The following is a 26,064-nucleotide window of genomic DNA, read 5'->3' as shown; positions in this document are numbered from 1 at the left end:
ATATATTACAGTCACACTCATCTATTTTTCCCCTATCTCTTCTCAAAAGAAGCATATATGGATGAATTGATCCGTGGAGACAGATCGTCCAGACTTATTAATTTTTTTTTTTTTTTGGGTGTTAATATGAGGCGTGTCAAGTTTTTGATTCCCATGTTGTGCGCTGAACTCGGCGTGGCCATTCGATAACCATGGGACCCTGTCTTAATGACTCATGTCTCATTGCGTCCTTGTCCATCAGAATTGATCATGTCTATCAAGGCTTCCCACACAAGAGCGTGTGTTCATTGATCTCTTGAAATTCCCTTTTTCTAAATTTTGATAATATACTGTGTACTTGGGGTACAATATAATACTCGTAACCATACCTGCTCGACTTTGGGCACATTAATTATATACTCATTACCTGTACCCCCTATTTTCTCGACTCTGGGTACAATATATACTTAATACTTGAAGTTGAACCCATATTTATTTGCGCCAAAGAAAACAAGGGCGTTGCTTTAATGCATTTAATATTAGGGCACTTGAATGCAGCGATTGACTCATGCCGTGTGGTGGCCAGCCAGCGTTGAAAGTCAGAATACTTGCCCCAGCACACCCATACTCAATTCTCATTACTTACTGTTCTCGATCAATTAAGGGGAAATAAAGTCATCAATTCATTACAGCTAACAAACCAGAATATAAATTAATATAAACTCACGCTTTCAGATATAGATGCATAATCAGCAAACCTAACGAGGCTATGCCAAAAATAAAATAAAATAAAATTAAAGTGTGATAGATATGCATTGTATTAAAAAAAAATGTCAGCGTATATACTTGAGAATTAGAAAAATTTATGAAACTTTTAATTTTTTTTAAAGTGTAAAATTTGAAAGATATAGAATTACAGTGATGGCTTGAGGTTGAGGATGACGTAGACGTAGAGCAAATAGGGAAATGAAATTAGGGGAGGGGTCCTAAGGACAAAATAGATCCACATAGCGCCTGAATTGCCCAAACATGCTTATGTGATTTGGGAAGAGGGTCTCTCCACTTTTTTTTTTCTAATTTTCTCCATTTCTCTTATCTTTATCATTCATTAATTTTATTATTTAAAAAAATTATTTAATAAAATAATTTAAATGATAGGAATGGAAGAAGTGGAAAGAAGTGGAGTAAAAAAAAATGGAGAGACTCTCCCCCTGTGATTCTGTTCACCTCAATGGAGGCCACCCCCCGCGACTGCGACTGCCACACAAACTTCAACCCACATGTCTGTATGCATCATCATCATCATCATCATCATCATCATCATGTGTTAAATATCAGCATGCAATATAAAATATTTTATTTACATCCCTTTTAATTTAATAAAAATAGTTTAAATATAAGGGGAAAATGTCATAAAAAATAATAATGGAAAAAATGTATGTATGTTAAAGAATAATAATTTCATTACTTTAATTTACAGTTTTTAATCAGTGAAATGACTTGATATTTCCATAATTTTTTATTCCAACCTCCACTTTAGACACTTCCTCATTTTAATGTCACGGGACTATTAATTTCTTTCTTAAATGCTAACTCAGTAGAGTATGCAGAACACCTGTTTATATAGTTAGGACCTTCTCAAAGTCTTGCAATGTGAGAAGTAACAATTTTCTTGGCTAAAATGTGATGCACCTTTCATGTGTGGCTCATCGGAAGGCCAACTGGCTAGGCAAAACTTAAGTTTAGCTCAGATACTATTTTGTTATGATATCATTATTCATTTTAAAAAACTAACTGAATAGGGTGTGCAATATATCTATTTATACGGCCAAAATTTCCTAAAAGTCTTTCCGATGAGCAACGTAACATTAAAATCTAATTTCCCCTTAAAAGTCCAAAGCTGAAACTCTATTTATTATTATTATTTCTGGCGAATAATGCGGGCAAGGGGTTGAGAGGGGTAAATTATTACTATTGTGAAGTTGAGAAGTAGGGTCTTGAGTTTAGACATGCAGTAGGAAACCAATACTTGGGTAGGGTTGCTTTCACTGGTTGTGAGATTCCAACTGCTCTTTTTCCCAAACACCTTCCATTCTCACCATAATCATAGCCCTGTGGTGGTCCGTCTGTTTATGTGCCTCCTCTCTATGAATTTAAAATCATACTAACTCATTGCTCCCGAGAAAGTCGTCCCCCAAATATTTAGGTTCCGTTTAAAATTATTTTTATTTTATTCTCATGAAAACTGATATTTTGTAGAACATATTTTTAAAATAAAAAAATAATAAAAAAATATATTTTTTATTCTTTTTTATTTTTTAGAATAATAATTACAGAACATCTAAAAGTTGTTTTCATTTTTCTGTTCTTCAGAATAATATTTTATTTTTTTATTCTCCAAAACACTTTTTGAAAACACATTATCAAATAAATTTTTTTATTCTTTTGTTCTAGAAAATAAAAAATTATTTTCAGAATAGATGTGCAAACAAGCTCTTAGTATCCATTTCCCAATTTCTCAAAGCCAGATTATCCAAAGTAGTTGCACTATCCATATATCCATTTGCAAATTTAGGATACCATAGCATAGAAAATTCCTGCAATCATGAATCATTCAGTAAAGTGTGATAAAGAATTCGAATGAACTTGAGACCAACTATTTGTGGTATCATTTGGGAGCCGCAATTCCTAGAACGGACATCAGATTACTTTTGTTATCATATATATTCTTTACTTCTCAAAAGACGTAGAGATTTCTACTAAGAGGCTGTCTTTTGACTTGCATTTCTTCGGCATTAGGCAACACACCGCACCATCATTTTGTAAAGACTTCAACTAGTTTATTTCTACACGCGCACATGCGCATACATATTCAGTTCTCTTTATTGTTCATGATAAATTAATTCATCTGAACTAACAAACGAGAATATATAAATTAATTTAAGCTCACACTTTCAGATATGGATTTAACTATGTAGCCATACATAATCACTATACCACCAAGGCTGCTAGAATAATTATCATTATCCACGTCTCTGCATCGCATCCAAAGAGAACAGTCTGACCTTAATAGCCATCAGCGTAGCCATGTGCTTGGGAAGAAAAGTTTAAAGCGAGACAAAATGAAGAGAGAGTAAAGTTTCAATACACTGGCAATAAGCCTTTTCTTCATATACACTATACATCATAATGCAGACACTTGAGAAAAGGAAAACGTTCCTTCCCAAGGTGAAATGGTGTATCATAGCATATAGGGTAAGTACAGCAATACTTATAGGAAAAGAATTGTGATGACCAAAGTGTTTAGCTGTCTAAACGACAGTAAACCTGTGAGGTATCTGTGTGATTCTATTGTGTGTCCCACTGATCCCACCAGGCGCATGTACTTGATGTCCTGCAAGAATAAGAGGCAACTTCAAGTAGAGGTTGCTTCAAAGGTCCGTTGTAAACTTGTAATTGACTCTTACAATCTCAAGCATCCTCATTTAAATCACCACCGTTTTGCAGACAAAGATATAAGCTGCAAGAAGAAAATTAATAACTTCAGACAAAAAGCATGATATTTAGTATAATGCAATGTGGCTACCAGGGTGCCTGGAAGACAGAATTATATAGTAATGAACTCAATTCACGGAAAAAAAATGATCTCTTGAAAGTGAAACAACAATATAAACAATCAGAATGGCAGGACAACTTTTACAATTTTTTGGCATGTGTGCCATTTCAGAATGCATCTTTTTTTTTTTTTTGGTGAACATTTCAAAATGCATCTTAATGTCTGACAGCAAAAAATTTCAACAAAGCAAGTGTTAACCCCAGGCATTGATTAATCACATTAATGTTGCAGATTGTTTGAACTATATTTATCAAGTCAGAGGACTCATCAACACACATTCATATCGAAGCTTGAGCTCAGTGCTCACAATCTAAAATCTAAAATATGAAATCAGGTTATTTAAGAGACAATAGGACGATTTGACACAGACCTGGCGAGCAACCTGAGCAAGGCGCCGACTATCTCTTGCAGATTCATCCATCAAGCTAGATTTCTGTGGTTCACAAGCACCATTTTGTTTCTTGTCCACCCTCCTCTTCACCGTGCTCTTCTCAGAATTTGTTTTTTCTTCAGGGTTGTCCAAGGATTCCTTTTTTCTTTTCCTACAGAAGGTGTACTTGAGAAGCTTTTTGTCATCTGCTTGACCAGAAGATTCATTATTTTCTTCACATGCTTTTGTATCTTCCAAATCAGTACTTGCACATGAAACATCAATAACCTCAGCTTCCATGTTACCAATTTGATTAGCTAATTTCATTTCATCGCCCCCAGCCAAAGTCTCCAAAATGCATGCATCTAATGACTCTTTATCCATCTCTGCAGTCTCCTGCATGAATCCAAACTTACTACTTACCCTGATATTCAGTTTATCACTGCTGGACCCATGCACAGGTTCCATGTCAGTCAAATGGGGCACTGGCTTCTTCTCATCTTCATCTTCACAACATTTGTCATTATTCAAGACAGATGAGCAGTGCATAAGAGTAAATGATGGTTTACAACACTCATGAACAGGAGATTTCATTCTTACAGGCCTACTTCTTTTTGTTCTTCTTGACTTGTTAACGGTACAAGACTTGATAGAAGGTAGAGAGCAAGCAACTTTATCAGATTTGTAGTCTTCATCGATGTGTCTTTTACAGCAAGGGGTAAAGCACGACCTGAGATAGGAAAAAGTCTTTCCCTTTTGTATTCCATGCCGCTCAACATGCTTCTTTATTTTCATTTTCTTGGTACTGGAAGACAGTGTACTAAATTTTGCAACTTCCTTGTCACTGTCTTTGATGACAAACCCACCATTCACACCAAAATGTCCATTTTGTTCATCTTGAGTGAGCAGCTTATCATTCAGCAATTTTCCTTCCAATGCACGAATTCTCTGAGTACATCCATTTTTGTACAGCTCAGGTTCCTTGCCTCTCATAATGAGGGAAGCAAGGTTAGAATTATAAGCACAATAGTCCTCCAAATTAGAGATGCAGCAAGGCTCAGTCTGTTTCATTGCATTACAGTACTCATCATCTAGAACATTCTGATTCAAGGGCACATTCTTCACATCACAAGGCGTTACAAATTCACATTCTAGGATGGGAATGGGTAATGTCAAGTCTTGTTTAGCACTCTCCTCAACAGATGCCGCTTGCTTTTGAATTTGTTCTTCCAATAACTGATTCTGAGTATTCATTGTTTTCTCTAACTCAACAGATGCCACTTGCTTTTCAATTTGTTCTTCCAATAACTGATTCTGAGTATTCTTTGTTTTCTCTAACTCAAGCCAAACCTGTTTCAACTCTGCCCTAAGATCTGTTATAACATCCTCCGCCTCATTGAGTTGTGCTTCAAGCTCTTCTATTTTTCTTTGGTTATTCAAGGATGTCATCTCTGCTTCTGCTGTCTGTAAAAGAAGAAATACATGAAACCACGTTCCAAAAGTACATCATAAACAATTCAAAGAAGGATGTGCCAGTAAACTAGAGTTGTCTTTCAAAACAAATAGCCAAGTATTCTATAAAATCATTAAGATGTAATACTATATGCTTTAAAAGTTTAAGCACAGAAACATAAGCAATTTCAGGCTTTTGGCTATGCATTAATTAGTAGAATTTCCTTCTCAAGGCAAATTGTTTCACGAATATATTAATGTGGTCTCATGAAGATACACAAATCAAAAGAAGAGAAGCCTAAGCTTCATGAAAATATTACCCGAAGCATATTACCATTCAATCTCAAGTCAAGTAGAAGCTGAGTGTCAACTCAAGTTATAGGCCTTTTAAACCACCCTTAAAGAAGCTATGGTTCGTCCGAGTCACAACCAACTTAATTGTGATCTTATTTTCATATCACTTTCAAATAAATAAATAAAGAAACAGGCACCTTAAAGATCCCCACAAACATGGAGGTTGCAAAAGATGGGGTTCCTCTGAAGCAAAAAATAATCTTCAGATTTGAAGTAAACATATTACTAGCTCAATTTCTATAGGAAAGTTATTAATCACAATGGTGGGAAACAATAAGTGCAAGCAAAAGTATTCTGGAAACAATACTCAACCATTTATTCAGGAAAAAATAACCCCTGCTTATCATCATGTGTTAATGAGTAAAGGCTGTGTAAGTTTAAACCCAACAAATATATGGGAAGAAGGTCTTCATAGAAGATGCCAACTATCATATCAAGCCAAACAAACGGGAATTTGTTTTTTCCCTTTGTAGCCACCACAGATGAGAGGTTGACAGGGTTGTAAAGTTCACAACTAAAATGCAATAACAAACAATTTAATGGTTTAAATAATCTCCTATAACATTCAACATGGTAGGAACATCTTGTTGAAATTGAATGCCTTTTGCTCTATAATTTTACGTCCATCCACTAAAGACATCAACTTCACAGTTTGTTCCTTCTATTTACAATTTCACAAAATAGTGTTTTTTTGTGCATATATAGATACTAAATGAATGAATTAGAAATCCCTCATGTATATTTTCAAAGTGATAAACTTTCAGAACAAGAAACAATTGATATCATACCATTCATATAGTCCTAACTTAAGATGCATATAGTAACTGTCAGATTAAATTTTTAAGCTTGTTCTCATCTAAACTCCTCATTTTGAATAATGGGAAAACTTACAATGATGACAAAATTTTGGACTGGTCCCAAGTCAAGCGATAGTGGTTGAGTTTTTGAGGATACGAAATGATTGTATAGCCAATTAATTAACAAGTATAACAATGTATGTATGGAAGATGATCAGGTGAGAAGCTATGTCCTATAAATAGGAAGAACACAACAACAGGGGGAAGACTGAAAAGAGGTTACCATCATGGTGAAGCCAAGCTAGTTAAATGACAAATGTCCAAGTTCTACTTGTAAAATATTAACATCCTAAGGGGCTAAATGTTTAATTTAAGAATGCAAAACAGTTTGAGACACCTGATCAGCAAAAGTGCGAGGGGATAGCAGAGAGAAGGAAGTTAACACAAAAAACAATCAAGACAAGAAGTCCAGCTCTGTCAATCAGCCCAAAAGAAAATGATTCAACATATACAAGATAGTAATGAAGCTTAAAGTTGCAATGTTTTTATTTCATGCAGAATCCGGGCAATGACAGCAATTCCACGTGAACAGTGAAAAATTGATTTGATCGCATTAAATAGTTATGATTTTCCATCTGAAAGAAAATTGAAGAAGCAGGCAGTGGCAGAAACTCCGGGAAAATTTTACCAAATCAGTCTCTTGGTTGTTTAGAAAATTTAAATTGCCAACCAATAGATTCTAAATGATAAAATAGCACCAACTGATGAACAACAGGAATAAATTCAGAAAAGATCTCGAATTTCCTGACCAACCCAGATCAATCTTGTCATGCTGTGAATCAACATTAACAAAAATTGAGAATCCATACAATCGATAAAAAACCATAAGAAAAAGAGTTAAGGTGCGAACGAAACCTTGGCGTCGATCATCTGTTTCAAGCGGACTAGCATCCGAAGGGCCTCGTCTTTTGTCGAAGTAAGTTCCCGTTGAAACTGAACAGCTCTTCGTTCTGACGCCATTATCCTGGCCGCCGCCTCTTTTGCCGTGTTCAGGATAATGTTCGCGTAGGCCTTCTTCAAGGCCACCATTTTCTAGAACAAACACCATCCAGCACATAGACCCAAAAGCACATTAGACAAAAATCAATCAGACAGGGAAAAAGAACGGCATCACAGGACAAACGAACTACTCTTAACAATCCAAGGCATCAGAAAAATTCAAAATCGAGAGTTTGAATTCAGAACGAAGATCACAATAAAAAGCGAAAAATAAAAAACAAAAAAAAAATCGTGTTTCCAAGTGTCTGCCAGTCACATAGAAAGAGGAATCGGAGGCGTTGGTGATGGTGATGGAGGTGGTGGTAGACGGAAGCGAAAGGTAGTTAGGTTATCGTACTAGATTATCAGCTAAAAGATAAGTTTTTGGATGGACACCTGAGCTTGGTCATCCATGGGTATGAGCCAATGCGAGTGAAATTGAAGGAGGAATGGAGAGTTTGTGAGACGAGGGACGATTGGATTCCCAGCAGCCTCCGGGGCGGGTGCTTCTTGGTATGGTATGTGAATCAGCGTTGGTTGGAGAGGAATGAGGGAGTGTGTTCCCTCGCAGTTGGGATTTGACGCAACTAGCCTCATGAAAGCATTTGAATCACGGGCACGTCTCGATCAGCCGTTGGCATTTCCGTTGGTAGCTATGGACTTCAGTGAGCGAAACGACGTCGTGTGGGAGTGGGGCGACGAAAATTGTTGCTAATGGTGTGGACTGTGGACTGTGGACTGTGGACTGTGGACTGAATGATGACGGGTTCGGATCGCAAAGAGAAGGCGCGCGAGGAAGGAGAGGGTGGGGCCACGCAAGAGGCGCAAATCCACTTGGGTACCCATTTTTTCAACTTTAAATTTTGAAAAACGCTTCCTTCGCATCGCATCTTGTCTATTGATGCTGTTGTTGGGTACACATTTTGAACTTTATAATTTAATATTGGACGCTTGTGAATTATCAAGTAAATAGTGAAACCCTTCATTTGGAGGAGAAATGCTTAGATTTGGATCCGACATATACTACTTGGAATTTGGAAAGAAGAGTGTGCTTTGGTGAGACTGCCTATTCAATGTTAGTGGCGGGATCCAAAGTACGAAAGGTTGAAATAACAATGCTATTTTAGAAATAAGGTGTTACAAAAGATATAAATAAGCATATAAAATTGGTCCTGAAAGTAAAAATAAACGTAATTATAAATCCAGAATTGATATTTGGTGGGAAGATTGTAGGGAGGAGTATAGCAAGGCCCCTTTTGTGGCTTGTTTAATATGAAAAGAGAGGGGAAATATGTGTAGGCTGATATAGTTGGCTATTTATGAAATAATGCAAAGCTGGTAGTTTAAGAGCTTAGTATGAGAAGAACTGCTCTTCTCGTGATTGGAGCTGTTTCTAAGAAACATCCTGAAATGAATAGAGATGGCCATTGGCATGTGATAGTGTTTTTGAAGGTGTTTTATAATTTTAGATTTTGTCCCCCCCCCCATGCTTCCCTTTCTCTAACATCTCTTTCTCTATAACCTCGTTAGCAATCAAGCCACACTAATGCCAAAATCCTTCATCATTCTTGGTGGAGAATAAGTTCAATGGAATTGTATCTTCTCGCAAATATATATGTATAGCTCCTTTTCCATGCATGATCTAGAGGAAACGAAATCCAGAACCTATGTATTGACTTAATTTGCTTAACTAAACAGCATAGAAATGGCAAGAAATGCCTGGATGTATGTTGGACTACCTGAGCAAAAAGTTATAATAAGAAGTGTAACCTTCCCGAGGTTAAACCGCAATTAACTTCAAATCATAGTAATCTAGGATCTAACCCTTAAAGGATTACCAAGTTGTAAAAATTTATAAAAGGAATTCTTTAAAATTCTTTTAAAGAAATTCCAATCTCAACAATTCAAATTTTAAATATGATTTAATAAGCCCAAATCAGAGTTTTAAAAGTAAAGCAGAAGTTTGAAAATCAATTGGGATCCAAATAATAAGTTTTAAAACTCAAAAATAGACTTTGTGTAGAAAGTGACTCGTATGCCATGGCATGTCTTCTTTGTGCCATGCGCATTGCACGAAATTTGACAGCATGGGGAGCGAACTTCTGACGTGTCTTAAATCTCCGTCCAACGTCTGATTAAGGTGGTTTCAGTGTCTACATGGAGCTTTCTTCTTGCTCTAGCCAATGGCATCGTTTTCACATTCAAATTCATTTTTTATAAAAAGTTAGACAAAAAAATTCATTTTAACCACTTTTTCACAAAATCTCATAAATGGGGTGTCCAAACTCAAACACATGTGTCAATAGCTTACACCAACTATCCGACCACACTTAATCGATTCTTGCGAACTTGTGCAATGCACCACACACAATCAAAAACACTTATATCATAAAAATCACCACTCAATCCCGATTTTTACAAAACATAAAGGGGAAGAAAATATTGCACAATATCAATCATTTCAAATTTCTCAAAAATACATATGTTTCTACTTGCGCAAGTATTTTGACCCTATCCATGAACTAAAACTCACTAACCCAGGGCACAAAATACACTGGTTATATTTAAATTCATGCAACTAGTGTATTAAGCACGTCAAATAACCCTAATTAGCAATTACATTAACAAATACACATGAAATTAACAAAAGAGAGGCATATTGAGGATTACTCTACAATCCTAGGCCTCTGTATGTTTTCCCCGACTCGAATCCAATGAGCTAGGTCTTGAAAAATATTGAGAATTGAGGGGTGAGTACAACCACTCAGTAATCAAATTTTACTTAACCTATACAGTTATATATTAATTGTAAACAGATGCAATTAGGCAAATAAGTAAAAATAACTCATAACACTTGACCACGGTTCACAAAACTAACAACCATATGACTATGCTTGCCATGAAACACTTTAACATATTATTTTAGAAAACATAACACAAGGTCATAAAAAAAACAACCATGTGCCCTTAACACATGCCGGACCATAAAACTAACAACTATGTGGCTGGACTTATATGTATGATTCTACATCAATCTTATATCCTTCTGTTACCTCTGACATGAAATCGATAATTATCACGTGGCTACGTCCTTCATGGACTAACCCAGCCTTTCACTTGTAAGGAGCTACCAGGCCAGAGTTAACTCACTCACTTGTGTAATCCAGTTTCTCCCAATATTAACAATCATGGGGTGTTGTACCCCTAATCTAGCCTCCTCATAAACTAGTGGAGATTAGATAGATTCGAGTCTCTTATAGAATAAGTGAAACAGTCCCGAATCAACCATGAGACAAGGGCTACCTTCCGATTCCAACGGTCGATGCCAAGGTTAGTTCCTGATTCCAACGGTTATTTCCAATACCATGTGAATTTTTAACTAATCTACTCCTCTCCTTAGGCAAACTCTCGCCAATGATTATGTTATGCACATTTCTCACATAATATGCATTTTAAGAATCAATTCAACATACATGAACTCACATAACTCAATACTCTACAATTCAACACATAATATATCACAATTCTCTACCTATAATAATAAATCATAATTAATTTCATAAAACACTAAAGGTGGCAAAATCAATGTTTTCTCTCCAAAAACTATTTCACAAAGCAACACTTTGCCAATATGCATCATCAATTTAACTCATAAATCACATTTCACAAACATAATTAACATTCAACTATAAAGATTAAGTTTTTCTTGGTTATCTCAAACCTTTGAGAGGTCAAAGGTTTATCTTTCACTATACCAACTTCCCAAAGCTTCAACAAGCTCGAACGGTGCCAAAAACGAACCTCATTACATCCATACCACAAGAAGATCATCATTATCTAACTCTTGAAGTTTTATCAACATATAACTCTACACATTCTATTTTTTATTAACTCATAATCACTACCCATTCATACTCAATGGGCTCATTAAATTCCATTAATGCTTATTGTCATTAATAATACTTCAAACCATCATTGATGTATATAAACCTCTCCCAACTACTTGATAAATATCAATTTTCAGATAATAAATGCTCCCATGAATCAACCACTTTTAAAATCATCAATGTGGTGTTCCAATACATTAAACAACTTCCATTATACTTGTTTTAACTAATAGAATCAGACCCATACTCTCATGGACTGAAAATCCATCTCTCAACTCAAACCTTATCATAAATCATCATAAATGAGAGAGGGAAAGGAAGAATAAGACTTAGATTACTTACCTTGAGTGTTTGGGAGCTTCAAAATATCAACAATAAAAGCCAATGAGCGTGCCTTAGTAGAACTCTAATGTTCTCTTCATTCTTTTCCTCTTCTCTCTTCTGTTTTCTTACACAGACACGATCTGATTTATTAAAAATTTTGCCCTCGGTGACGCATGGCATAGAAGAGCTTGTTATTTAAATTTGTCTCTGTGTGTTGTGACGGACCAACCACATGCCATGGCGTATGGCACAAAGAACAATTCTTCATTATTTCTTCCTCTTTCTTTGCCCAGGTGGCCCACCATCAATCCAGGCTCACTTTTAGGGTTGAAATCACAATAATTATGCCAAGTTAAGCCATTCTGGCCACATACTTCATTAACTCACTAATTATCCTCATTAGGTTAATAAATCAGGGTTAAATTTTTCTGAATGTTATAAGAAGAGATCAAAAAGAGATTAACTTTAGTTTTAAGATGACTCTCTAGTCATATATAAAATGTTTTATTAGTGATAAATGACATAATTACCTCTTATGAGTCATCTCAAATCAAATCATTGAGATGATGAATTCAAAATTGGTTCATGAGTTGGAGTCTTTTTAGAAATAATCATAATAATTTCAAATAATAGAGATCGCTCAGAGCATGACTCATAAGGAGCTCAATAAAAGCAAGGAGGCATGCTAAATATGATGAACTATGAGGAAGACATGCTAAAGGCCTAATGAATCCAAAGAGGCGTGTCTTACAAAGCTAAAATCCCAAAGCTCAAGTTTCAAGTTCTTAAGGATCCAATATAAGGCATTAAAGGCCCAATGACTAAAGTCTAAACCAAAGTTATGAAGGAGGCCTTGACTTGTCTTGCTAAAGAGATCTAAGAACAAGAGTTTATGTTTATTAATAGGGCCCATACTTGCAAGGGCCTTTCATTAAATGAGTTTGAAAAAATTCATGCTAGTTGAAGAAGATCCAAGCGCACGAGTCTATAGTCCAAATCCCTCTTATTTTCCATGTGATAAATGTATTCCTAAGGCCAAGAAGAAAGGGAGCTTGATTATAAGAGGTCCAATAGAGAGCCCATGCTTGTTTAATAAGATCTAAGTCTAGATCCATGAAAATTCAAGCCCAATTGATAAAGACCTAAGCCTATTTAATTCACCATGTATTAAATATGCTTGGAATATTTTAGACAAGAAGCGCATACCATTATGAGTTGATTTGAAGGGATGAAAGGCTTGATTCCTATCATTTTCAACATTCATTATGAAGTTGAATTAGTTTCTTATTTCAGTTTAAGTTTGAATTTCAAGACTAGTAAGTTTCTATCTTCATTTTCATCTTTAATGTTGATTTTCTTTCATTATTTAGGCTTTTATTAGTTAATTTGACTTATTGATTAAGACTTTAGTTTTTAAGAAAATTTTTAAATTCTTTCATTCGGCCTTTATTGCTAGATCTCAATGGATTAAGAAACCTTCCTAATTTGTTTTAGAGGAGGGGCCACATTTGAAGAGTCTTATGGGGTTAGGGTTTCATTTAAGTATTCCATTCTCTTGTTTATAAATAAGGTCCCATATGTACTCTTTAAAATCATGTGATGAATGAGAATTGTTTCTTGAATTTGATAAAACTCTTTGTGCAAGACTGCATGCTATGCTTGCTTGTGGGAATTTCAAAGTGAAAACTAACGTGATCAATTGTCTAATCAATTAGTGATGTCTCAAAAGTTAAGATTGCTAGAAGAATGAGTTCTAGTTATCCTTTTCCTTAATGCTTATCTTTTCTTTCAATTCTGTTTATCTTTATTCTCTTTGACTATCTTCATCCCTTTCTTTCTTTGTTTTGGTTTGGTTTCTTATTTGTGTGCCAGTTTGGTTTTGTCTCAAACTATGACGATCTCACTTTCATGCCCATATCAATTTCACTAATTAATCTCCTCATATATAGTACAAACCTACAAGTCAATGAGAGATTGAGTCTTGTTGCAGAGGAGAGGTTGACCAATTAAGAAGATCACAAAACCTATGACTGGTAATTAATTAAGTTGGCACAGCATATATAGGAATATTACATGTGATCGACCTCGGAGCTTGAAGAGATATCAAGCAACCGCAAAATTAAACCTTGATCCACTACAAATTGTTGGCTCTATAACTAGGAATACGCAGGCTCAGTCCTTAAGGGTCTAGGCCCTTGAGCTCGGTTCTCTATTTTTAACCTATTTTTTGAGGCTCGACCCTTATATAAAGGGCTTAGGGCCAAGCCCAGAAGCTTGTTTTAAAAAGTTAAAAAGATTAAAATTAAATTGAACATTATAAATTAATTAAAATATTTTAAAATTTAAAAATTAAAATCCTCACAATATTTTAAAAATTAAACAACATATTTAGAAATCTAAACAACACACATTCATCAATCAAAATCCAAATCCTCCTCATCCTCATCATCTATAAATAAAACAATAGATCCCTCAGATGTAAATGCACTTTTTAGAGATGGAGATTGAGATTCAATGTCAATTACCTTTACAATTTCTTCTTCATCACCTACAATAAATATTAACTAAATTATGTTATTATCAATTAAATATATGTATGTGTGTGTGTGTGTGTATATAAGATAATCAGGCTTATCAAGGCTTGGGGGGCTGCTTGGGCTATAGCCCTTTTTCACAGGGCTTATCAAGGTCAGGCTCTGAAGCCCGGTTCCTTTAAAAAAATAATTTTTAAATCCTGAACTTTTACTTAAACAGGACCTATAGGCCCGACCCTTATTCTCGACTCTGGTTGGCTCTTGAGATATGGAGTAAATGTATGTGTTTGATGAAACATCATCACTCAAATAAAAAATTCATTTCATTTTAAATAATAACATCATCAAAAAATCCAAAATTTTTCAAATAATAATTCTACCATGGTAAAAAAAATGTCAACTATGATAATAGAGAGTAAAAGACTTTTCCTTAAATACTACCAAGGTAATCAAAAGGCTTGTTATGGTAGAAATAACAAAACCAACAATTTAACAAAATTTATTATAGTAGAAAAAAATTTATCATAATAATTAAGAGACAGAATAATCATTTAGAAAATATATCATGATAGAAAATATTTTTTCTATAAACATTTTATAAATATCAACTACTATAATAGAAAAGGATTTATTATGGTAATAAAAGAGTTTCACAAATCCAAAAAGATCTACTATAGTATTTAAGAATATAACTTAACTAAATAGGGAGTATTAAATTGAGACCTTATTAAACAAGTCTTTCAAAAAAGATATAAAACATTTAGAATAGCGGATTATAATTCCCAACAAACTTTAAAATAAACAATCTAAAACTTAAATGATATGAAATCTACCAAATAATTAAATAATAATTCTTTAAAACTATGAGGGTTAGATAGAAATCTCACGGCCAACAAAAGCAAAATAAAGTAAATTAAATCATAAATTCTAAATGCTTATAATGACCAAAATGTCCTAAGTTGGCATTCTATATATTGCTTCAACTAAAGAAGAGATCACATAGGCTAAAGGTGTCAACATATACCCAATTACTCTCTCAAAATTTCTCTAGCTGAACCCTTTTCTGTAAAAACAATAACTATGAAGAATGAGACATGATGGTCCTATTAACCAGTTATATGATGAAATAAAGCATGTTAAGTAATCAAACATGTGAATTGTTAAGTGGGAACAAAATACATTTTAAATAGTTACATATATTCAATTTGCAAATATACATAGATGGCATGATGACTCCTTATTTCCTCCATATATCATGCTCGGTACTCTTTAGTTCACTTAGTTAAAAGTAAACTAGTCCAAACTACAGTGCCACCTACTGGGCCTAATAAGGGCATATCATGTGGTGACTTTTATCCAACACATGAATCCCAACTATATACTAACATATCATGCAATTAATAACAATTTTAATACACATAAATACATAACACATTAAAATCATACTTTCCAATACACCTTTTACTCTAAATACTTTTTCATAAATAATTAATATCCTACTTAGCAGCACATGTTCTTAACAAAATAGAGTTTAATCTAACACATGAGTTCTCAACACATATATTTCATAATTCAAAATTCATATAATTAATCAAAAAACACACAATATAATATCAAGAAGTGGTTATTTCCACTCTTTGAAACGGTGGCCATAGCATAATTTACACAACACAATTATGTTAATTGACAATAACACATATTAATTATAACTAATTACACTACCTAGTACTAATCTTTTGCTAATCCTAGGGTTAGACAGTTAATCTCATTAACCTAGGAAAATCTCATACGAATGACGAAGCGAATAACTCTTATTTTAGGTAACAAACTAATGATCTAACCATTGAAAATAATGAGTTGGATGCTATAAACCTATTGACCGAATTTTGGACCAATTCAATGGTTAATGAATTTGCAATTATCAATTTATCAAGATTGGCTTGTGAAGATTCAAAAATAGTTATGAATGATAAAATGAATAACTCACATTAAACAATGAATCAACAATCCAACCATTGAAAGTAATGATAAGTTAATGTTTTGAACTTGCTAATTAACCAAATTTTAGCTTGATCCAACAACTAATGAATTTGCAAACATCGATCTACCAAAACTACCCTATAAAGATGCCAAAATAGCTTTATCTTTTTTTCTCTCTTAAATGCTGTAGCTTAATCCTAAATATAACCTCTTTTTATGATTTAATCTAACCCCTCTCCACTTTATTTAGTGAGACTCACAATGAGTTCTGATATTGAGCCTTTCTTCATATAGGAAGGGAGTCCAAGCTCATTAATATCAATTTTTTTCAAAACACAATTTAATTCTTAATTAAAATTTATAATTTTCTTAATTAAATTTTTAAATAAAATTAAGATGTTACATTTTACCAGCTCTAGATTCCACCATGTCAACCTTAGTCAAGTTTCTCACCTCGCATTCGCCATTCAGTTCTACTAAACACTTCCCAAAAACATTCTAGCCTTGACCTTTCTCTGTTACAATAAATTAAGATTCGGCATTTTGACTTGTGAGAGTATCCCTTTTTAAATTATGAGTTGATAATTTCATAATTCCGTACTGTCTGTGCTGTTATTTACGCTAAAGTTCTGCAAATACCAATACCTCTGATTTGTACCATTGCAAGGGCCGGCCATGCAAAGCTGTTGAGAATTGCTACTGAATATGTCATTGTTTGATGATGATGATGATGGATCGAGAGGAAATTTAACCAAGTTACGATAAATATGCAGCTAGCCCCTAACACGATTACATTGCATATTATAGCAAACGCTACTTCATTTTGAAGCAAAAAAGGAAGAACGATTAAGAACATGACAACGCAATTAGGTCTTCTATATCCATGTACAAAACTGTACACTAGATGACAATCCCGATCACTTTGATGATTTGTTAAAATTCACGTATACACTTCCATTGTTTTAAAGAGAAGCAACTTTGAGTGCTTTGTTACTAATTATTACATCCAAATTAAGATCTCAAGACTCAGATGAGGGAATACCACCTCCTTAATTATAGGAAGTTCATAATTCATTGAACATTGCAAATTTGTACAAGTGATGATGATGGCCAGACATGTTCTATATTGATCTCTTAATTAAGATCAACCTTCATAATAGATAAGGCAATCATTTTAATATTTTCATTTTTTTGCTGGCGTTAAAAAGGAATTTTGAAATGAAGCTAGTTAAATTGGTCGATTCTTGTTAGGAGGCGTCATTATATCAATCAACTTGCTTTTGACCGTTGACTGCACCAACCTTGACTTCTTTCTATCCATACATGTGCATGTATAATTGTATATCCAACCAACTCATCGCCTAAATCAAACTTCTCTTCAACAAATAGCACAAAGCAGCTGTGGGGATGAAAAGACCTTATAGCTAGCTATAAAAGTTGTAATATAATTAATTTGTGCTGAAAATTTCTAGTTTCAGTATCCAAATCTAACATTTGATCGGGGTTACAAAGGCTTGCGTTTAGTTTAGAGAATATACGGACTTTAAAATAGCTAAAAATCGAATTTCCTGCTAAGATAGGTGGAAGGAAGAAGAAGTAATTTGTATTACTATCGTAGATATATGTTTAATTGTAACAACATATTTACGTAAACCTCGGGGTTTCTCGGGCTGTTAATGTCGTTGTTCATGCAAACTCCATCATCATCATGGATCCAAAAGCGAGTTATTACCTCGCTGAAAATGGAGATAAGATGCCTGAAAGTGAGAAATTACCTTATTAATTTATTATACTATCTTGAACACAAGCGAACACTTACTGTTACTTGGTTAATAAATCTTCTGGTGACAGTCTCTGGTGTACTATGTAGCTTGTCCCACTAAGTTACAACGTCTAGCTCAGGATGTTAGATGCTTTCTTTCTTGTTTTGTTGGTTTTAGGTTCTTCCCCTGCATGGACCCCACCAACACGTTTCATAAATATATACATCAAAATATCAATAATAAATAAGAAATCATTCATCAACACACACATTGTTAAATGGTTAAATCAGACAAGCTTCGTCGTGCCAAAACTTGAACATTTCTCTATAAACCACTGAAAACTTGACTAAAAATATCGTTATTTGTTTTCGACTTTTGGTTAAAATGGGATACACTGACAAAAAGTATGGGGCAATTATTATGAGAAACTATTAAAAAAATAGAGATTTTATTGTAAAAAACTGGATAATCATTTTCAAAGAAACTAAAAGATGTAATAAAATGTTTACACACTAAACATTTTAAGACAATTTAATTTTTTCATAATCTTTTTAAAATTTGATATGGCTTTATTTTTATACATTTTTTGTATGGTTTCTTTTCAGTGAGCTTATGTTAAAAAAAGGCAATTTGTAACTAATCATGACAAGTGGAGGGAGCAATAATAATTAATAATTGGAGGGAATATTTGGTCAAGCACCTTCTTTTACCTGGTAAATAAACAACTCTAGTCAAAGCTGTTATTATCAAACACACTTTCACACAGTATACAGGGTCCGCTTCCACAAATCGCCCGTTGGCCTAAAATCCTCCCCTCCCAAGCACACCCAAAAAGCCCATGCTCTCTCAGTCATTTTAGTGCATCTTCCGCGGCTCAAACCAAAGCTTTTATAGGCAGATTATGGCAAGATCTTCGCTGGATCCCCGGAATTGTTTGCTGTTACTGCTCTATAGCTTGGCGGGTTTTTGGCCTTTTGCTACCTCGCAGGCTGAAAATGACGTCCAATGCCTTAAAGGCATCAAAAGTTCTTTCAGTGATCCCCAGGGGAAGCTCGCTTCTTGGCGTTTCGATAACAACACCGCCGGTTTCATATGCACGTTCGTCGGCGTTACGTGCTGGAACCCCCAGGAGAATCGGGTCCTCAATCTGGAGCTCCGGGATATGAAGCTCTCGGGCCAGGTGCCGGAATCGTTGAAGTATTGCGGTAGGAGTATGCAGAAACTGGATCTTGGGTCCAACGACGTTTCCGGTACGATCCCTTCTCGGATATGCGATTGGTTGCCATTTTTAGTAACACTGGACTTGTCCGGTAATCGTCTCTCTGGTCATATCCCTCCTACTCTTGTGAATTGCACTTACTTGAATACCTTGATTCTTTCCAATAATCAGCTTTCTGGTTCTGTTCCTTCCGAATTTGGGAGTCTGACTAGGCTTAGGACATTTTCTGTTGCCAATAATCATCTTACTGGTACGATTCCTTCGTATTTAAGTGGTTATGACAAGGAAGATTTTGCTGGGAATAGTGGGCTTTGTGGGGGTCCCCTTGGATCCAAGTGTGGTGGGTTGAGTAGGAAGAATCTTGCTATTATCATCGCTGCTGGAGTATTTAGCGCTGCTGCTTCTTTGTTATTGGCTTTTGGATTGTGGTGGTGGTATCATTTGCGGTTGGCTAGGAATAAGAATGGGCTTGGGGTTGGAATCAGCGATGATTGGGCTGCGAAGTTGAGGGGTCACAAACTTGTTCAAGTTACACTGTTTCAGAAACCCCTTGTGAAGGTTAAACTAGGAGATTTGATGGCGGCTACGAATAATTTCAATTCTAAAAATATCATCATGTCTTCAAGAACTGGGACTACTTATAAAGCAGACCTTCCTGATGGTTCAACACTTGCGGTCAAGCGGCTTAACACCTGTAAGATTGGAGAAAGACAGTTTCGCATGGAGATGAGTAGGCTAGGACAAGTCAGGCATCCGAACTTGGCACCCCTTTTAGGTTTCTGTGTGGTTGAGGAGGAAAAACTTTTGGTTTATAAGCACATGTCTAATGGAACTTTGTCTTCTTCGTTGCATAAAGATGGTACTGGATCGGAACTGGATTGGCCAATGAGATTCAGGATAGGATTTGGTGCCGCCAGGGGTCTTGCATATCTGCATCATGGGTGTCATCCTCCAATAAGACACCGAAACATCTCTTCCAATGTGATAGTTATTGATGAAGATTTTGATGCTCGATTAATGGACTTTGGCCTTGCTAGGCTAATGACATCTGATTCCAACGATGGTAACTTCGTGAGTGGGGACTTGGGGGAACTTGGCTATGTAGCTCCAGAATATCCGAGCACCCTTGTTGCTTCTCTAAAAGGGGATGTTTATGGATTTGGGATTGTTCTTTTGGAGTTAATTACCGGTCGCAAACCTCTTGAAGTTGGCAATGGAGAGGAAGAGTTTAAGGGCAACTTAGTGGATTGGGTGAATATGTTTTCTAGTTCTGGTCGAATTAAGGATTGCATTGATAAGGCCGTATGTGGAAGAGGGCATGATGAGGAGATTTTGCAGCTTCTGAAAATTGCTTGTAATTGTGTGGTTTCTCGCCCCAAGGACAGGTGGTCCATGTACCAGGTTTATCATTCCTTGAAGAGTTTGTCCAAAGACTACAATTTCTCTGAACATGATGATGAGTTTCCGTTGATTTTTAACAAGCCAGAGTCGGCATAAGTCTGCTGTAAATTTCCACCATGAATTTCCATTTATGTGGAGAGTTCTCAGTATTTTCTCATTGTACATGATCTAATCATTTGTCTGAGCAGTTCCAATCAAGTATAGTTGTGTGATACCAATGAAATCCCTCATGATAGCTTGAGTTCCCCGTCTTCCATGAAATTGTTTGTTTCACTTTTTTGGTTTGAAAGTGCAATCTCAAATGTATGTCCATGATATTTGGTAACAAGCTTAATATCTGTACTCCATATACGTGGCCTAAAAATATGAAACTATGGAGCTTTACTTTATGCTTTGTGTTCTTATCCCATTCAGATAATTTATTGATATATTTCCATTCCTTTATATTTTCTGTCCGAATCAAATTCATTACAATGCCATCACTTTGACAATATTGTGAAGAATGTCTACTTTATTATGAGAAAATCAACTGAGTATGCAGAGAAACATTTCTCGGAAGTTAAATAACCCCGTTGTTAAATCTAGCAATTAGTGTTCCAAATAAATGACAAATCATTGGTTAACTAGCGTCATTCAAAAGCGTTGCAAAGTTGAGGTATCCCTAGAAGAAAAAGGAGGAAGATTAGAAGGTAAACTTGGTGCAGTTTCTGAAATTGCTTGAATAATTGAACCTCGATCCTTAGGGCATGAAAACATGGTCCCAACACAACACTGTTCTGCATAAATTCAGAAAAGAGACAGGTGGCGTTGTAGACGCAACTTAAAATCCAATCACACTGATAATCTCATGGTCCCTTGATGAAACTTGTAGGTACCCTATGGAAATGAAGCTGTCAATAAACACAAGAATTAGCCAAGAAAACTATACGTTAGCAACCTCCATGTACCTTTCATGTCAGGTTGAACAAGGACTAAAGTATAAGTTAAATTCAAGACTTTGACCGTCTAGGTGCGTGTGATGAATAAATAGAAATTCATTTTATTTTATATAAACCAAAGAAAGGTCCTCCATTCCAGCACTGTGAGATTATTGTTTCAGTGCTCTCTGCCGTATGGAAAACTAAGCACAAGCTGCGATGTGGGACCTCCAGGGTGATCCTCCTACTTTTGATAATTGTAGAAACAGAGACATGTAGGACAATTATGAACTAAGGATGGGCAACTTTGAGCAGAGCCATCTGGTTTTGCATCTTTCAATATATTCAAAAAAGAGAAACAGAAACTGCACGGGGTGAGAATCTGTCTCCCATGCAACCAAAGTTTAAAGTTTCATAAATTTGAATCTCACTCACTTTGGACAGAGTCACCTCATTCTCGAATCCATGGAAAATCATCCAATCAGACCAGAAAGAAAAAGCAAAGAGAAAGATAAAGAAAAAGCATCAGGCAGAGATTGCTCCTCTGCTAGTTTTGCTTTAGTGGGATACTTAAAAATGCAACCTTTCCTTAAGTTACCTTTCATTTATTTCTCAAGAATTTAAGAAAGATATGGCTAACAGAAGCTGATTAAGACAGAAGAAGAATCTAATGCAGCTTTAGGTCCCCCAACAGAAAAAAATAATAATAATAATGAAGCAAGAAATTAGTCATGAAGGCGATTTTGACAAGTAAAGCAAAAACCTTTGATGTTTTTGAGGCTATTCACAGTGATTATTGAAATTTAAGTACAAGAATTGGGCAAGTCGTTATGCAGAATTTTTCTCTGCTAATTTAGTGGTTAGGTCCACATCCGACATCAAAGACAACGCAAGTTATTAATGCATCGATCAAATCATGGGGAAAAACCAAGAAGAAAATGATAACAAAATTGTTCAACTGGTTCCCTTTAGATTAAGGAAATTGCTTTGGTTGAACACGAGGCTCTTGTTGGTCAAAAAAAAAAAAAAAACACGAGGCTCTTAAAATGGGTGCCACCAAAGTGATCAATTAAGCCTAATTATATGATTCCAGACTTGGCCTTTTCTTGAATGGCGATCCAGTTTGTGACTGATTTCTGCGTTATTTTTGGCCCCGCGAGGTAAAATTCTTATCCATAAATCTCTCTCTCGATTGAGTGGGGAAAAAGCATATACTGCATTAGCATTCAAAAGAACAGTCTTTCTCTAGGTCTCGCACGTGTGATTTACAAGATAGTCATAATGATATTTCATTCCTTTAATAAATACCCACCATCCATTTCACAGATTCTTGCAATCCGGCAGCCATAAATTAGGAATTTGAAGACACAGATTACATTCAAAATTTTGATCACTTCATTACCCAAGCTTGCTTTACATCGCGATCATAAAAAGGATAAAAGATAAAAATAAAAGAGCACACTTACAATTTTCAAGCACAAGCATTACTATGGAATAACAACATCTGATAGAAATTCAAGGTAAGTCCTTCCAAATGGGAATAGCAAAAATCTGTAATTTCTCAAGTATCTTCTTCGTTTCCTCGTAATATATGTGGATCTCAGAATCCTCAAGTTCGCGTAGGAGGCTGTCTAGAATTCACTTCTCTCCTGAAGTCATAATTTGCCCAGAGATATATTCAGAATATATCACAATAAAAAAAAAAGAGCATGCAGAACTAAGCACTATGATTAGAAGCGTCAGAAATCTGGAAGGGGCAAGAAGTCAAGAACAAGGTGTACAATGTTGTTCTGTCTTGTGCACTAACATGTGGCAAATCCCACTTAGAACAGAGACGTGTGGTGTGGTGGGTTCCTATTGAATTCAAATGGGGCTAAAAAGGGATTCACGATCCTCCAATAAATTAATCAAGCTTTCCATAGAAAGTAAAAGGAGCCACACATAATGCTCATTCCCTCCCTCCAATAACTAAAGTTACGCAGTTCTTCCCCCAATGTCTTTTTCTGGTTTTTCATGAAAATACGAGAAAGATTGGTAGTTAAAGAAGCTTTTAATAAAGAGTGAAAACTATCACTCTCTTCAGTGTTCCCAGTATTAGTCCCTATCTTCTTCTTCTTTCTTTCCCTATCTTCTTCTTCTTTCTTTTTTCTAGTCCCCTAACATCATAATACACTGCACCAGCCTAGGAGGCACCCTAAAGCTAAAGGATAAGCGTGAAAGTGTTTTAAACTTACAAGATTGTCTATTTTCACTCCCTCCAATTCCATTCTTAACCCTTGACACACTGTCACCGGACTGCTCACGCATCTCTCAACCAAATTGCAAAGGAAACAGAGTAACCTAGCGTCTTGAAGCAACTTTTTGAACTCATCTTTTCTTGAGAAGGACTAGAAAAAAGAAACCAAGCTACGATGACAAAATATGTAGTGTCAAGTGCATGGAGGCAAGTGAAAAACATAACGTGGCTATAATAAATGACTATTTGAGATACAACCGCCCAAGTTAACAATCTTATCTTATATTCCTTCCAGCTCTATTTACAAGACCCTACCGTAAAAATGCCCTGGTCTCTCTTTTTTTTTCCCATTCCCCAAACTCTCTTCCCATGGTATAATTGACATTTAACTACTTCTAACTAATTTTCTTAATCTCATGAAAGTAGCTAATAGGACCTTATAAAAGATACCGGAGGAGTATATAGATAGACAATGGGGATTACATGAACAAATAGAAGGTACGAGTGAAGAATAGAAGAGAAATGAGAAGGTACCTGTTGTGAATGGGATCAGGTCCGTTAGGTACTCGTCTCTTGCTGACGTAAATCAGTCCAGACTTGGGATGAAAGGCGTGCCTGTCCATGTGAACCAGCTTCAAGTGCTTAGAGATTACATTGTATGGAACTAGAACTGCCCTTTTGGTCTGACGGTTGAATGAGATTGCAAGAAACATAAACCAGATGACTCCCACAGAAACCAGAGCTCCAAAAAGAAACCTCCTAGTCCTAACCCCACCAACCCCCATAATATCGTCTTTGGCTCTTTAAGGTTGTCCGCCCTGACAATTGATCAAGACAGAGACTCGGGAGTTTCTCAATGACACCATTCTAGCATTGACCCAGAGGATGAAGAAGAGAGAAGGACAAGTTTTAGTGAACTCGTTATAATAACTTGGCGGGTAAGAAGGGAATAGATCTATTTAGAGGAGAGTGAGATGGATAGAGAGAGAGAGAGAGGAGAGAGAGAAAGGCAGAGAGGGAGGGGTCTAGGATTATGAGAGGCTGAGGAGAGAATAAATAAATGAACATACAAAAGGTAGGGGAATGAGAAAAAGTTAGTTACTAGAGGCACTTTTGGCAATGAGAGTAGGGTCCGCTTGAGGCATATGGCTTTAAGCATTTTCATGCAACGAAGAAAGGGGACCTCACTTTGATCTCCCAAATGCCTCTCTCATATTCTGTTGGGTAAAATATTTGGGCATGTAACTAATGACTAATGTTAATCATGAAAATGTAAAGACACAGTAGAGACACAATTGTTAGGGTAAAATGCCTCCTCCACTTCCACTAGACTGAAGAAAGAAGACAACAGCTCACACGAAACACAACAAAAAACATCCCCTGAATCCGGCTGATGGAAATTCTCATTTAATCATAATCCTATCAGTACACTTACTTTCCAAATTATACTTTACTGAAGCGGTAGCCGTCGTTCTCTGCGATGACAATGTGTGATTTTTTTCAACAATGGCCGCTTCATTATATTTATGTTTTCTTATCACTTTCTGCCTTTACGATCCTTGAGAGCTGCTATAGGAACATCCATTCAGGCATTCACGGAATTTGGTTTTCATGGCTTCTATTTGCCTTTTTATTTTTTGAAGGAATTACGAAGACAAGCCAACAATTTGAGTTACAAGTTAAATCAGATACGCCACCTTCCATTTTTAAGAGAGTTTCCATGCCACAAGAACGTTAGCCATGGGTTCTAACTTTTTTTAATATAGAGGTGAACCTTTTTGGATTAGGAGGTTCACATTTTAATAAGAGATAAAATAACTAGAACAGTTCTCTGTAACGCATAGGATTTATAATTAAACGGTATTCATTAATTTATTTTTTCTATAATATACAATGACTAATTTATTATTAAAGATTTTCAATTTTGCCACTCCTTATTTATATAACTAATAATATTAGACACGAAAAAAAAAACGGAAATTAAATATCATTCCATAAACGACGCCGTAACTAGAACCCTTGCAGTCTTCTGAATGCAAGCAGGAAACTCGTTCGGACTCCCGCGGCGACGGCAAATATCTGAGTCTCTCGGAGTAAAAATTGGTTTTCTTCCCAACTAAACTTTTAGCAAAGTTATGAGCTTTTTGTGTATTTCTCTGCAAGTCAGTTTCTTTTTCTCTTGTTATGTCCATTTAAA

At 35.6% G+C, this 26,064-nt stretch overlaps 3 protein-coding genes across 3 annotated transcripts; 1 reads left to right on the top strand and 2 right to left on the bottom strand.

Moving 5' to 3' along the window:
* Positions 1-3,102: 3,102 nt before the first annotated feature.
* On the bottom strand, positions 3,103-8,280 carry LOC129305034 (uncharacterized). Its single transcript, XM_054944937.1, has 4 exons — positions 8,003-8,280; positions 7,484-7,660; positions 3,966-5,429; positions 3,103-3,499 (listed from the first exon to the last, which is right to left on the bottom strand). Exons 1-4 carry the CDS (start codon positions 8,201-8,203, stop codon positions 3,470-3,472), a joined length of 1,872 nt encoding a protein of 623 aa, XP_054800912.1. The 5' UTR covers positions 8,204-8,280; the 3' UTR covers positions 3,103-3,469.
* Positions 8,281-18,862: 10,582 nt separating this feature from the next.
* On the top strand, positions 18,863-21,158 carry LOC129304835 (inactive LRR receptor-like serine/threonine-protein kinase BIR2). Its single transcript, XM_054944656.1, has one exon. The coding sequence runs from the start codon at positions 18,996-18,998 to the stop codon at positions 20,808-20,810; it is 1,815 nt and encodes a 604-aa protein (XP_054800631.1). The 5' UTR covers positions 18,863-18,995; the 3' UTR covers positions 20,811-21,158.
* Positions 21,159-23,003: 1,845 nt separating this feature from the next.
* On the bottom strand, positions 23,004-24,907 carry LOC129304349 (CLAVATA3/ESR (CLE)-related protein 25). The gene is made up of 2 exons (XM_054943973.1): positions 24,402-24,907; positions 23,004-23,280 (listed from the first exon to the last, which is right to left on the bottom strand). The coding sequence occupies exons 1-2, from the start codon at positions 24,650-24,652 to the stop codon at positions 23,241-23,243; spliced, it is 291 nt and encodes a 96-aa protein (XP_054799948.1). The 5' UTR covers positions 24,653-24,907; the 3' UTR covers positions 23,004-23,240.
* Between the last annotated feature and the right edge of the window lie 1,157 nt (positions 24,908-26,064).

This window comes from Prosopis cineraria, unplaced genomic scaffold (assembly GCF_029017545.1).
Source record: "Prosopis cineraria cultivar Desert tree isolate PC_DT_omini unplaced genomic scaffold, ASM2901754v1 PC3, whole genome shotgun sequence".
Lineage (NCBI taxonomy): Eukaryota > Viridiplantae > Streptophyta > Magnoliopsida > Fabales > Fabaceae > Prosopis > Prosopis cineraria.
The sequence above is the reverse complement of the archived record's forward strand: the minus strand, read 5'-3'. Positions and strand labels throughout refer to the sequence as shown.

Bases quoted from the DNA above. Each gene is read 5' to 3' on its own strand.
- LOC129305034 (XM_054944937.1), bottom strand. From the start codon at position 8,203: ATGAGGCTAGTTGCGTCAAATCCCAACTGCGAGGGAACACACTCCCTC. The intron at 7,661-8,002 runs GTGTCCATCCAA...TGTTTGTTCTAG, and splicing joins CCATGGATGACCAAGCTCAG to AAAATGGTGGCCTTGAAGAA. The intron at 3,500-3,965 runs GTCTGTGTCAAA...TTCTTCTTGCAG, and splicing joins TTGCTCAGGTTGCTCGCCAG to CTTATATCTTTGTCTGCAAA.
- LOC129304349 (XM_054943973.1), bottom strand. From the start codon at position 24,652: ATGGGGGTTGGTGGGGTTAGGACTAGGAGGTTTCTTTTTGGAGCTCTG. The intron at 23,281-24,401 runs GTACCTTCTCAT...TTATGACTTCAG, and splicing joins CCTGATCCCATTCACAACAG to GAGAGAAGTGAATTCTAGAC.
- LOC129304835 (XM_054944656.1), top strand. From the start codon at position 18,996: ATGGCAAGATCTTCGCTGGATCCCCGGAATTGTTTGCTGTTACTGCTC.